Source organism: Pan troglodytes, chromosome 6, assembly GCF_028858775.2.
Source record: "Pan troglodytes isolate AG18354 chromosome 6, NHGRI_mPanTro3-v2.0_pri, whole genome shotgun sequence".
NCBI classification, from domain to species: domain Eukaryota; kingdom Metazoa; phylum Chordata; class Mammalia; order Primates; family Hominidae; genus Pan; species Pan troglodytes.
In genome coordinates, this window is record NC_072404.2 from 154,591,279 (window position 1) to 154,603,895 (window position 12,617).

Genomic DNA, 12,617 nt, shown 5'->3' on the forward strand with positions numbered 1-12,617 from the left:
AAAGCACAAAAGGCTGCTGAAAACATGACAATCTAACTTTCTGGAGAAATCCTGATATGTTGAGCTCTTCAAGAGGATTTGAAGACTGCGTCGTAATCAAGAACGTACAGTGAAATTACTGCATGCAGCAGTGTAGAAAAATAGTCCTTTTTAAAAGAATTACAGAACCATAGCTTTATAAATCAGTGGGAAAGTGGCTTACAGAGGGAACTATCAGGTGTGTTTACACTGCATCTTATTCACTTTTTAAAATGGCACTAATGTATTGGCATTGCTATGTTTATATTTAGGCATTCCTTATTTATAGCTCTAATAGCTTTAATTTTCTGAGCAGTCTATCAGATGTTTATATCTGCTGTGCCTGGGTGAAGTGTGGTGGAACCCGTTAGTAATAAGGTGTGGTGGTTATAGGACTTGTTGACGTTTCCTTTATAAACTAATTTTGAATTGTTTATGCACAATAACTATGGATTTATGTTGTACTCTCACAGGATTTCAGCCACCATTTGTGAATTTTGATTTAGGTTCATTATATCAGAATCTTGTTTTTTAAATTAAGAACATGGAAAACATTTCTTGTAATCTACTCTTTAACAAAGAATATATAGTTTTCAAACAGTTTTTTGGGCAGTTAATAGGGTGAACCAGATCATTTTTATTGACTTAAATAATTAACTTGATTAAACTTGGTATTTTATGAAGAGAATAAATTATTACAGCTTAGTACTTCATTTACACAGAGAAATGATTGTCGGGTATGCAATTTATCATGATGTCAGACTAAGATTAAAGAAGAATTTATTACTATGCAGAACATGCATACACATTATTACTATTCATGACTGCCTATATATCTGAACTAGGGTTTTCAATTTTGATCAGTTTAGAAGAAGAAAAAGATCAGGCACCACAGTGGATCAGATGTTCATGTACCACTGTCCTAATGAATTCTGGAGTGCAATAAACCTATGAACAGGCAAGAACTTCCATGGCATTAAATAAAATCTTTCCTAATTTACTTCTATATGATGTTAACATTTTTTTCTACACTGTATTATAAAATATTTTATATTAAATTAACTCTGTTGCGTCTGTTGCTTTTACTTTATCCTAAGCAGTAGGTAAGTATTGTGAAACTTATATTTCACATATGCACATATGTGTTATGTATATATGGGTGTATATTCTGGGTTACAGTGTAAAATGTCTTACTGTGGGTTATGGATCAAAAAGTTGGAAAACTCAGCGGGTGAGAAGTTAGAAGATAATGTTGGATAAGTAACACACCTGTAGAAGGATTTGGCCCACAGACCACCAGTTTGCAGTCTCTGAGCTAAATTGTGGAGGATATTGAATATGAGTATACATAGATAGAACTCAGTTTGTAGGTAAGTTGCAGCCAGAACAGAGAACGATATAATAAAAACTCTTTTAGAGACATTAATATGACCCCGTCTCAAGACTGGCGGGAACAGAGACTGAAGGCAGAAAAGTCATTTAAGTATCACTAAGGCAATCTAAAAATGAGACCCGAATTCGGAATCAGAAAAGGAGCAATAGGGAAGGAGATAATGTAGGTAAAACATGGCGCCGAGTAGAAAAGATAGGGTTTTAGAGCTGGGAGAGACCTTTGGAATCATAGATTTCATCACCATTTTCGTCCAAGTAGGGAAAGTAATAACAGGAGAGGAAAAAAACGGAACCCTCTCAGAATTTGTCAATTACGTCACACTGACTTAATAAAAGAGCTTTCAATAGTTAATGCAGTTAATGCAATTAACAGAAGGCTTGGATTCCCTTCAGGATGTGAAGGGCGAGCCCTCAAATTTACTTTTTATTCAATGGATTAAAATGGCCAGTAATTCTTATCCTTTTAAACCCGACTTCCAATTAATTAATTACAAGTGAGCCTATGGGGCGTGCCCAATCAATTCCTTCCCCATCCTGAAATGGGTCCTTTAGCATTCTCATAAACAGTACGTTTCCTGAAATACCACTAAACCCTCTTAAGAAGTTTTCTATGATTTCAGCAGTTTAGGCCTTCTGAATGAGCCCAGAACTCCTCATCTGCTTGTTAATTTTCCAACTGCAAAGCGTTATTGAACATTTAATGACCCTGCCCCACGCAACGCCCACTGCGGCCGGGCGAGGGAAACCGGAGTAGGTCGAGGAAGGGGAGGCCTGCGCTTTCGGGAGGGAAGCCGCTGGGGCTAGTCTGGCTGAAGCTGGGCACTTCCTTTTTTCCCTCGATACTTAAGGCTACGGGGACACAGGGCGGGCAGGCACAACGGCTGGCGCGTCTCTCTACCCTTGCCCAGAGTCCGCCTTGAATAATCAGCTAACAACCCCAATTCCCTTGAACCCAGCGCGGGAGACCCGGCGCCAATGGCTAGGTCGGTCTCAGTCCCATCCCGATGCTAGCCCCGGGAAGCTCCTGGAGCGCCTCTAGTTTCCGGGTGCGAATAGTAAACTGCTCGGGAAACCCCAGAACCCTCCCTTTGAGGAAGGGTGCAGACGGCGTCTCCGTTTCCACGGAAACAGGCCGAGCCATGTCGTCACTTCCGCCGACCTGTCTGGACTCCAGACTGTTGGGAGGAAAAGAGGAAAACTGAGCAACAGCCACGACAGTGGACGCGAGCGTCTCCTCTGTGCGCATGCGCCCGCTCAGCGGCCTGCTTCTATTTATGTGGGGGATCCAACATGGCGGCCGCGGCGACCCTGGCGATGGCGGTGAAGCCCATCAGAACGTAGTAGCGGGGAAGGGGACACGGTCCGCACTCACCGTGGCGTCGGCGGAGACGGCTGAGGGGGTGGTGGAGGGAAGAAAAGCGACGGAGAGCAAGAGGAAGGGCGGGCAGGCACGCAGCGCGCCGTAGAAGCGAGCGCCGGCTCGAGCAAAAGCGGAGGGCCAGAACAGTGGGGATGGCGGAGCCGCGCAGAGTAGCGTTCATTAGCTTGTCACCGGTGCGGCGGCGCGAGGCCGAGTACCCGGGGCCCGAGCGTGAGCCCGAGTACCCCCGCGAGCCCCCCCGGCTGGAGCCGCAGCCGTACCGCGAGCCGGCCCGGGCGGAGCCGCCGGCCCCGCGGGAGCCTGCCCCCCGCTCGGACGCGCAGCCCCCGTCGCGGGAGAAGCCGCTCCCCCAGCGCGAGGTCAGCCGCGCCGAGCCGCCCATGTCGCTGCAGCGGGAGCCCCCGCGGCCCGAGCCGCCGCCGCCGTTCCCGCCGCTGCCCTTGCAGCCGCCCCCGCCGCGGGAGTCGGCTTCCCGGGCTGAGCAGCCGCCGCGGCCGCCGAGGGAGACGGTGCGCCTGGAGCTGGTGCTTAAGGACCCCACCGACGAGAGCTGCGTGGAGTTCAGTTACCCGGAGCTGCTGCTGTGCGGAGAACAACGGGTACAGAAGATTCTTCCCTCCTGCCCCAGACCCCGGGAGCCTCAGGACCCGCCGCCTTCCCCAGCTGGTTTGCACCTTGGGACGCCCACCGAGCGCGTCCGGGTCGCCCCGAGGGTGGGGTGCGGGGGGCCGGGGCCGAGCGGGTGGACGGGGCGGTGAGCGCTGCTTTCTCCACTCCCCAGGGTGGCCGAGGCTCTCACCCGGCTGCGCCGAATCCCCAAACCCCTGGCACTCGCTCCCAACGCCGCGCCGAGCCTGTTTTCTTGTGCACCTTTCGGAACCTCAGATTTTCCTTCTTTCCTTTCTGCTCCCCACACAAAATCCTGGGGCCCTGCAGGCCGTGTGGCTGGGTTCTCCCTGTGGCGCTACAGCTGTCGTTCCAGTAGAAAGGAAGAGAAAACCTTGGGGGACACGCCCCCCAGTCTGAAGCAGAGATTGTGTAACCCCTCTCGTATCATCCTCATCCTCATCACTGTTTGTTTTGCTGGGCGCCGTGGCTGCTGAGGTGTGCTTGCGTGCCTGTGATATTTTTCTTAATCGAAGGGAATTTAAGAATAATTAAAGGTTTTCAGAGACTAAGGATCCCACTTTAGGAATGGAGAAGTGGGTTAGTTAATCTGGTTACTAATTTTTCTCTCGTGTTGGTATTGGAAAACCTTTTTAGCTTTCCTTTTTTGTGGAGTTCGTTCATATTGTAATTGAATGGGAAGGTGTCTCCTGTTTTATTTGACACCTACCCGTCATATTATTTAAGTGTACTATCATTAGTTTATAGAAGAATATTGTACTCAGCCTTTGTAATTTTCGGAGGATGATGAAAAAAATCTCAGCTTTGAATTTTTTAAAATAATTGAAAATATATAGGTATGCTTTTGATGTAAGAGGTGAACAATGGAGAAAGGATGGGGTTATGTTCGTAATTGTAATTTTTATTGTTGTGGGTTGGTGGATCTTCAGAAGTAAGTTAGAAAAGGAAATGATAGATTAACAGTAAGGAAAGAGAACAGTTTTCTCTGTTGCTTAGCAATTATACCCGTTATTAGGTTTTGCTTTAGCTTGAGTCTAATGGACTCCAGAAGTCCCTTGTTTTGTTTTCATCTTCACCTACCTTTATGGTCAAAATGACTGACTGCTTAGTCACAAAGTATCATGTTGAACAATTTCACTAGGTTTTGTTTACTTCATGGCCAGCTAACGTTTTGATCATTATTTAGAAATGTTGTGTGGTCAAATCATTACAAAATGTTTTCAACCAAAATGAATTGTTTAAAGGTAGAGATCATTTTGGTCCCTTCCACCTAACATTTTGCTCTTCAGATTCACTTGAATGCCCCTTCTTTATAAATCTGAGGTCATTTTTTTCCCAAAAGAATATTAAAAATATTGGATTGGAGCATTTTTCAAACATTGTATTTGAGCTGCTAATCTAAGTTGGTTTGCAGTTTTTGTAATTTTCATAAATTACAGGAGAAAAGCATTATCTTTGGATAAAAATACATAGCAATAACGACATTTACTGAGTTCTTACTGTGTGCTAGACACAGTTCTAAGCACTGCACATGGTTGTTCTAGTAGTCCAACAGAACTCCACGAGGTAAAAACTATTATCCTCACTTTACAAATGTATGTAATTTTATTAGTACTTCTTTCCATAGTGATACAATTTCTTAGTAAAACAAAATTTCTTAAAATTAACTCATATGGTTTAGAGGATTCTGCTAAAATGACGTAAAATGTAAGTCATAGTAGAAATACGAAGACCTTTATTATGTCCCTGTTTATGCTGTAATATTCACACGATGGCAAATTAATAATGTGTATCATTTAATTATAAAAAGAAAAAGGTTTGACACCCTAGCTTTGTTAACTTGATAACACCAGAACTACTACTTTCATGCAATAGGAGAAAGAGGAAAAATTCCATTTAATTTTTCTGTATACTTATTAACAGTATAGGTGTCTATTGGCCCAATTATCTCGTATATCAACCTTCTATTTTTTTCATATACCTCTGAACAAAACAAAATCCATTGTATATAATCACCTTTGCAACAAAGATTTGCCACATTTTCCTGTGATTGCTGCCAGTGTATATCCTTATTATGCAAGAAAGCATAGAAAACATATGTTTAAGTAAAATTGTCATGGTTTCATGAAAGGAAATCCTAGAAGAGAGACCATCAAAAAGCAAAATGCGAACATTAGAATTGGTCTGGAAAGTTGGTGGTTCCCAAAATTAGAAGAATTAGAAAAGGAAGGGCTCCACATTTTTGAAATAGTCATCTATCACTAAATAAGATTTTAGCTCCAGATGCTGAAATTGGTAGATGTGGGGCTATTAAAAAAAAACAAACAACAAAAGGTGTGTTACATGTGGATACCATTCATGCGGGTGCATTTAAATCAGTTCCGTTCTTAAATACTAAATGAACAGTAAAACCCTGATTTACTGGAACATAATCAGAAATTTTTCTATGCTCTATTTGTATTAATGAGGAAAGCACAATTAAATAATTTATGTTGGGAAAATAGGAAAAACAAAACCACAGGTTAGCTAAACCTTTAACCTTATTGTTTCTAGGCAGTACAGTGCTGTGATTGAGATGGTTTAGGATGATGACTGGCATTGGAATCATCTCTATCCTGAAAGATTAATTTGGTCACCATTTCTGGCTAAAGGGTAATAGTGCATTTTAGAAATAAATTTTGGCAATGATTGATACACAAGAAAAGGTTTAACTCTTAGTAAACCAGAAAAATCAGTTAACCAGAACACCCATTTGTGAACATGCTTAATTGAACATTTACTGTAAAAAGAAAAATAAGTGATTAAGTGTGTTAATGTAACTATACTATTTGAGAATTCCATGGTATTTCATTGTTTGCATATTTTTGATGAAATTTGTGAAAGACCTCCTGAAAATGGTGTTGATGAGTTAAGATCAAAGGACAAAATTATTGCATCAGTTTTGCATGTGGGTAGTTGATAATTTTCAGATTTTTTTTCACCTGAAAAAACAAAAAAGCTTAGTCTTGATTGGGGGAGGGTGTTTATTCTTAACTGTAAAAGAAAAGTGAGTCCATTTTCTTAAATTTGTTTTTGTAGGCTGTCAAGAGAAAATAAGAGCTGTACTTTTGATACCTACATAAAGTACATAAAATATTTTAGAATGGCGTATAAGGTGATTCTTATTAAAAATATAGATCCATGTGTTTATATTTTTACATATAAAATGAGTCATACCATAGTAAATATTTGGGCTTCACAGTGCAAGAGGGAGCAGTTTGTAATAGGTATGGCGATTGCTTACTGTCCTTAACCTGAGCCTCTAGTTAAGGCTACACCCTGGACATGCCTAGGATTCCTTATTAGTTTATTCTCACTAGTTTATTCCCTTTCGGATCATGTTTATGTTTTTCATTGGTAAATTTTTATTTTTATTTTATTTATTTTTTTTTTGAGATGAAGTCTCACTCTGTCTCAACCAGGTTGGAGTGCAGTGGCACAATCTTAGCATCTCAGCTCACTTGCAACTTCCACCTCCCAGGTTCAAGCGATTCTCCTGTCTCAGCCTCCCGAGTAGCTGGGACTACAGGCATGTGCCACCACACCCAGCTAGTTTTTGTATTTTTGGTAGAGACGGGGTTTCACCATGTTGGCCAGCCTGGTCTTGAACTCTTGACCTCAGGTGATCCACCCACCTTGGCCTCCCGAAGTGCTGGGATTACAGGTGTGAGCCACTGCGCCCGGCCTTTCATTGGTAGCTTCTGTTGGGGTGAACTATTTTATAAATTTATTACTTATTACAATAATTTTAAAAATTGATTTTAAAGTTAACTCCTTTAAAGAAGTATCCCTTTATTCTAATGTCCCAAGTGTGAGGAATTGTCTCGTATTCATTCTGTCCACATTTTTCTATCATGTTTTTTAGACTGACCATGTCTCAATCTTTATATCCAGGATGAAGTGTCTCAGTTTCAAAGTGTGCACATCTTCCTTCTGCATTTTTTCTTGCTCTTCAGGGTCCATTGAATCTATATCAATATTTCAGTTGTAGTATACCTTCATTTTTAATTACCTGAGTCAGTTGTCTGAAATTGGATAAAAGTAGTATTTTTATCCTTGTTTTGGTTTTTTTGTGCATTGAAAACCATATATATGTTTGTATACTAAAATAGAAGACTTAAGGATGTGATCGCTATTTTTGTTTGTTTTGTTAAATAGATGGTTAATGTGAGCTTCTAGCTCTGTGTGTGTGTGTTTTAAACCATGTATTATAATAAACTTTCACTCTCCCCTACTAGAAGAAAGGCATGGTAATGTAATCTTTTTGCAGCTATTTCTCTTTTCTAGCTTTGTTTAAAAGTAATGTGTATTCCCTGAATGGATATCCATTGACAGAATATTGGTGATACAATGGTTGTTGATATTGGACCTCAACAGAAAGCCTTAGCCGCTACACACACTCAGTGTTAACTCACAGGCAGATGATTTAAGTGTTGCTTTTAATTAATAATCTAGAGCTCCTTTTAGAAGCATTTCCTGATCAAAGCAGTTAATCTTTGTTAGTGAAGATATCAATCTAGAATTATAAGTGAGATTTTCATATTTAGCCAGTGTTCCTGGGGATTTTTTTTCTTTGTTATTTTGGATGAGGTGACCATATGATCATTTTGCAGGTGAAGACAATTTGGATTGTTGAGTTCTTACTCATCAAAACACTAAGAAATGTATATGAGTCCATTATAACTGTAAATTTTTTTTGCTATGAACCAACTTTTTTTTTTTTAGTTTTGATACTTCTGACTTACTTGTTAGTATTAGGAAAAGTTGTCTCGTATTGATTAAGATATAGTCTCTGAGTAATAATATGATTATATAACATGTTATATATTCTCACTAGTTTATTTCCTTTCAGATCACATTTATTGAAATAGAATTGAAGTGGTTGTTACATAATGATAAATAAATAAACAATAATACTATTTGTAATACTAATGGATACTTCTCTTTCTTTTCCCATTCACCTTGAATCAGAAGAAGCTCATTCGCACAGAAGACCCATTTAATGATGAACATCAGGAGAGGCAAGAGGTGGAAATGTTGGCTAAGAAGTTTGAAATGAAATATGTGAGTATAATAAACTGATCACTTAGGTAATTTTATTCTATTGACCTGTTTGCTTTCTGTGGCTGGTTGGGAGGGCCTATAAATATCCGTTGCCTGCCTTACTTTGTTCTCACCAATGGAAACCAAATGAATGGTTAGACAGTCAAATAAAGATTCCAACAGGCTTGTGATAGTTAAAGTAGCCATCATTCATTTTTATTTTTATTTATTTATTTTGGAAACAGGGTCTCGCTCTGGCACCCAGGTTGGAGTGCCGTGGTGCAGTGTTGGCTCACTGCAACCTCCGCCTCCCAGGTTCAAGCCATTCTCATGCCTCAGCCTCCCAAGTAGCTGTGACTACAGGGGCAACACCACACCCAGCTAATTTTTTGTATTTTTGGTAGAGACGGGGTTTCACCATGTTGGCCAGGCTGGTCGTGAACTCCTGACCTCAAGTGATCCATCCTGCCAAGTAGCCATCATTTATTATAGTCTTTCTAGAGTCTGGGCGGTTTGCTTTACATATATTATCTCCAGTCTTTGTAACAAAACCACAAGCTAAGTAATATTGACCATATTTTACAGATGAGGAAACTGAGGCTCTGAGTTCAAGATTAAGTAGCTGATACAGTGTCACACAGTGGCAAGAGTAGGCTACAGGTCCAGGTCTGTGTAGCTCTAACTCTATTCCCTTTCCGCCACCATCGAGAATGCTATTTTAATTCCTTTGGTATAGTAGTTCTGAAACCTTCCTGCCTCCTAAGAGTTTGAGAGTGAATGTGTATACTTCTAAGCTCATTGCGTCAGACTCAGAACCAGCATGAGACTTCTTTGAAAGTGTCCGGTTTATGCTAAATATTCATGTACATTTTATATTCAGTGCCACAATATAGTGGTGTTTGTTTGAATACAAAAATAATTTTTAATTACCTGATTAAGTTGCTTAACATTTTTCTCAAATTTTCTAGTATTACTAAATTTGTAGAAAGCCCCACTCCTCACCCCACATTTACACTATGGCTTTGAGTACTGTTGGCACTTTACTAAAACATAACCCAGTTGAGAAGCAACACCTTACCCCTCTGATTCCTCTGTGAGCATTGAAAAGTATCCCACAAGAGAAAGGATATCAGCTCACAATGGCCTTGTCATTCATGCTACCCTCAAGATACAACAGGGATCTTGACCCATACGTGCTGGCTCCTTGTGGTAATTAAGAAACCATTTGAAGGTAGAAGAAGTAGATGAGAATAGATTGGAATTGGAATCAGGTCCTAGGCCATACTTTGCCATCTACTAATTGTGTCCTTTTGGTGAGGTTTTTTAGCTTTGGGCCACAGTTTTCTTTTTCTCTCTTTTTTTCTAAGACAGAGTCTCTGTCACTCAGGCTGGAGTGCAGTGGTGTGATCTCGGCTCACTGTAACCTCCACCTCCTGGGTTCAAGCAATTCTTCTGCCTCAGCCACCTGAATAGCTGGGATTACAGGCATGCACCACCATGCCTGGCTAATTTTTGTATTTTTAGTAGAGATGGTTTCACCATGTTGGCCCGGCTGGTCTCGAACTCCTGACCTCAACTGATCTGTCCACCTTGGCCTCCCAAAGAGCTGGGATTACAGGCGTGAGCCATTGGGCCTGGCCAAGGCTACAGTTTTCCTATCTATAAATTGAGAGGTTCAGATTTTTCCGAGACCCTATTGGTTCTCTATTCTGTGACTATATAATAATAAATTTAGGGATAGACTGGTGGGTGTTTAAATAGAAGGAATAGCATTGTAGTATTTAATTACAGTGTAATCTTTTGAGACTATATTGTGTCATGATGTATAAATTGTAAAATCCTATAGGATGTATAAATCCTAAAATCCTAGCATTTATAATCCTAAAATACTGTGTTTTTTATACAAGTTATACATTGGTTACACTTAATGTTTTAACCAACTAGTACACTTATGTGGCTCAAAATTCAAAAATTAAAAATCTTCCTTTTATTGTATTGCCCACCCATGGAATCCCACTTCCTAGGCAAGTAACATTCCTGTGGTACTAGAGATACATCTCTATACATACACATCTATTCCTTTCCCACCCCCTTTTTATACATATTATAGAATTGTACACACTTAAGCTCTTTGCTTTTTATTTACTGTATCTTAGTATATTTGGGGGGGTCATATCAGGACAAAGTGCTTTCTCTCCCTTTTTTTTTAAGGCGCATGCTGTTTCATTGCATGGAACTATCACACTGTAACCAGTCCCCAAATGATTTAGGTTGTTTTCAAAAATTTGCCCTTATTAATAGTGCTGCAGTAAATTAGTCTGTAAAATGGCATTTTACACAATTTCAAGTTTATCTCTAGGAGAGATTCCTAGAATCAGACGATTCAGGTCGGAAGATTTATGCATTTATAATTTTAGTATATATTACTAAATTACCAGTTCTACTCCCTCCATCACTATATTAGAGTGTCTTTTTTTTTTTTTTTTTTGAGGCAGAGTTTCACTCTTGTTGCCCAGGCTGGAGTGCAATGGCGCTATCTCGGCTCACTGCAACCTCCACCTCCCAGGTTCCAGCAGTTCTCCTGCCTCAACCTCCCAAGTAACTGGGACTGCAGGCCTGCACCACCATGCCCAGCTAATTTTTTGTATTTAGTAGAGACAGGGTTTCACCATGTTGGTCAGGCTGGTCTCGAACTCCTGACCTTAGGTGATCCACCGCCTTGGCCTCCCAAAATGTTGGGATTACAGGTGTGAGCCACTGCGCCCAGCCTAGAGTGTCTATTTTGCTGTGGGTTACAAAATCAAGGATTTTAGAATTGCCCTTTGCAAATGGAAAAATTCCTATATATAATCCTGTAAGTAAAGTGATTCAGTATATGACGCACTACCTTAAAGTTAGCATTAAGTCTTCTTAGTCAACCCTAGGATAGTATCTGGCATAGAAAGATCAGCGTTCTGAAGAAGTTGTTTGATGCGTGAAATTGAGTTTCAATTGACTTAGATATATTCAAGCCTTGTTATTTTGTTTACAGTGATAAAATATTACTCTTGTTATAATCTAAATTAATGGGCTATATTTCTTCTCTGGATTTTTATTTTGCTGACTTACTGTCTTATTTCCATTCTAATTAGAGATTGTATGTATATTAACCAAAAAGCATGCCCGAGTGTTATATCTATGAGTATTGTGTGTGTGTGTATATGTATATATATATTTATTTGGTAGAGACAGGGTCTTGTTGTGTTGCCTAGGCTGGTCTTAAACTCATGAGCCTAAGCAGTCCACCTGCCTCAGCCTCCCAAAGTGCTGAGTTTACAGATATGAGCCACTGTACCCAGCCTAAAAAAATATATATATATATATTTTTTAATAATTATTTGGAATCTTTTAAGAAAATCATCAGGCCAAAAGTGACCTGAGAGAACATACATTGTCCTGCTGGGCGCTATAGGCCTAGAGCTCTAGGCTATCACAAAATCTCTCTCTTAAACTACAGTGATCTTTATTGGTGTTTGGGGCAGGTGTTGCAGCAGTTGAAGATCAGTGATATCAGAAATTATAGGGAGTATAAAATTGTAAAAAGAGCACCCTGCATTGAATTTATGGGGTTCCCCCTCCATTGTGTCCTATTTTTATGGCCATGTTCTGTTTCCTGTTATGTTGTTCTTATGCTCAGGTAATGTGACAGTTCATATTCAGCATCAATTACTAAATGGTTTTTTGGGAAAAGGTCAATATGACTATTAAGTACCTATTTTTACCTAGATTATACTAAATTGGTTGTTGTACATAAATCTTTTTAAATAGCTAAGTCCAAGTTTTGACATTTCTACAACTGTATAGGCTCCAGATTCGTCTTGATGGTTAGAAAGGAGGCAGGATACGGGTAAAAGAGGCTCCCATGCCTCTCTTTATTCCCAGTTAAGGCTCCAAAATGTTTAGGCAAAACATCTTGGTTTCCAATTCAGTTTTTAGATGGTCTGTAGGTAATATATGCCTTTTATGAGGCCACCTATACTCTATACTCAGGAGTAGGATGCTTCAATTTGATGGGTATAGACTTGTTATCTTAGCCTTCTAGGACATAGGATAACCTATAATTGTTGGAAGATTTCTC

The 12,617-nt window shown here is 40.2% G+C and overlaps 1 protein-coding gene across 10 annotated transcripts in view; it reads left to right on the forward strand.

Annotated features, from left to right (window-relative positions):
* Nucleotides 1-631: 631 nt before the first annotated feature.
* Nucleotides 632-12,617, forward strand: part of UBN2 (ubinuclein 2) — a 101,208-nt gene continuing 89,222 nt past the window's right edge. For 5 of the 10 annotated variants that reach the window (XM_054656309.2, XM_054656310.2, XM_001150331.8 and 2 more), the window contains exons 1-2: nucleotides 632-3,390; nucleotides 8,429-8,521. In XM_054656309.2, coding sequence (XP_054512284.1) covers nucleotides 2,923-3,390; nucleotides 8,429-8,521 — 561 coding nt within the window. In that variant the 5' untranslated portion in view covers nucleotides 632-2,922. Of the gene's footprint in view, nucleotides 3,391-3,727; nucleotides 3,998-8,428; nucleotides 8,522-12,617 lie in introns of those variants that run through there. The other 5 variants (XM_009454313.5, XM_063815644.1, XM_009454316.5 and 2 more) reach the window with 4 other exon arrangements.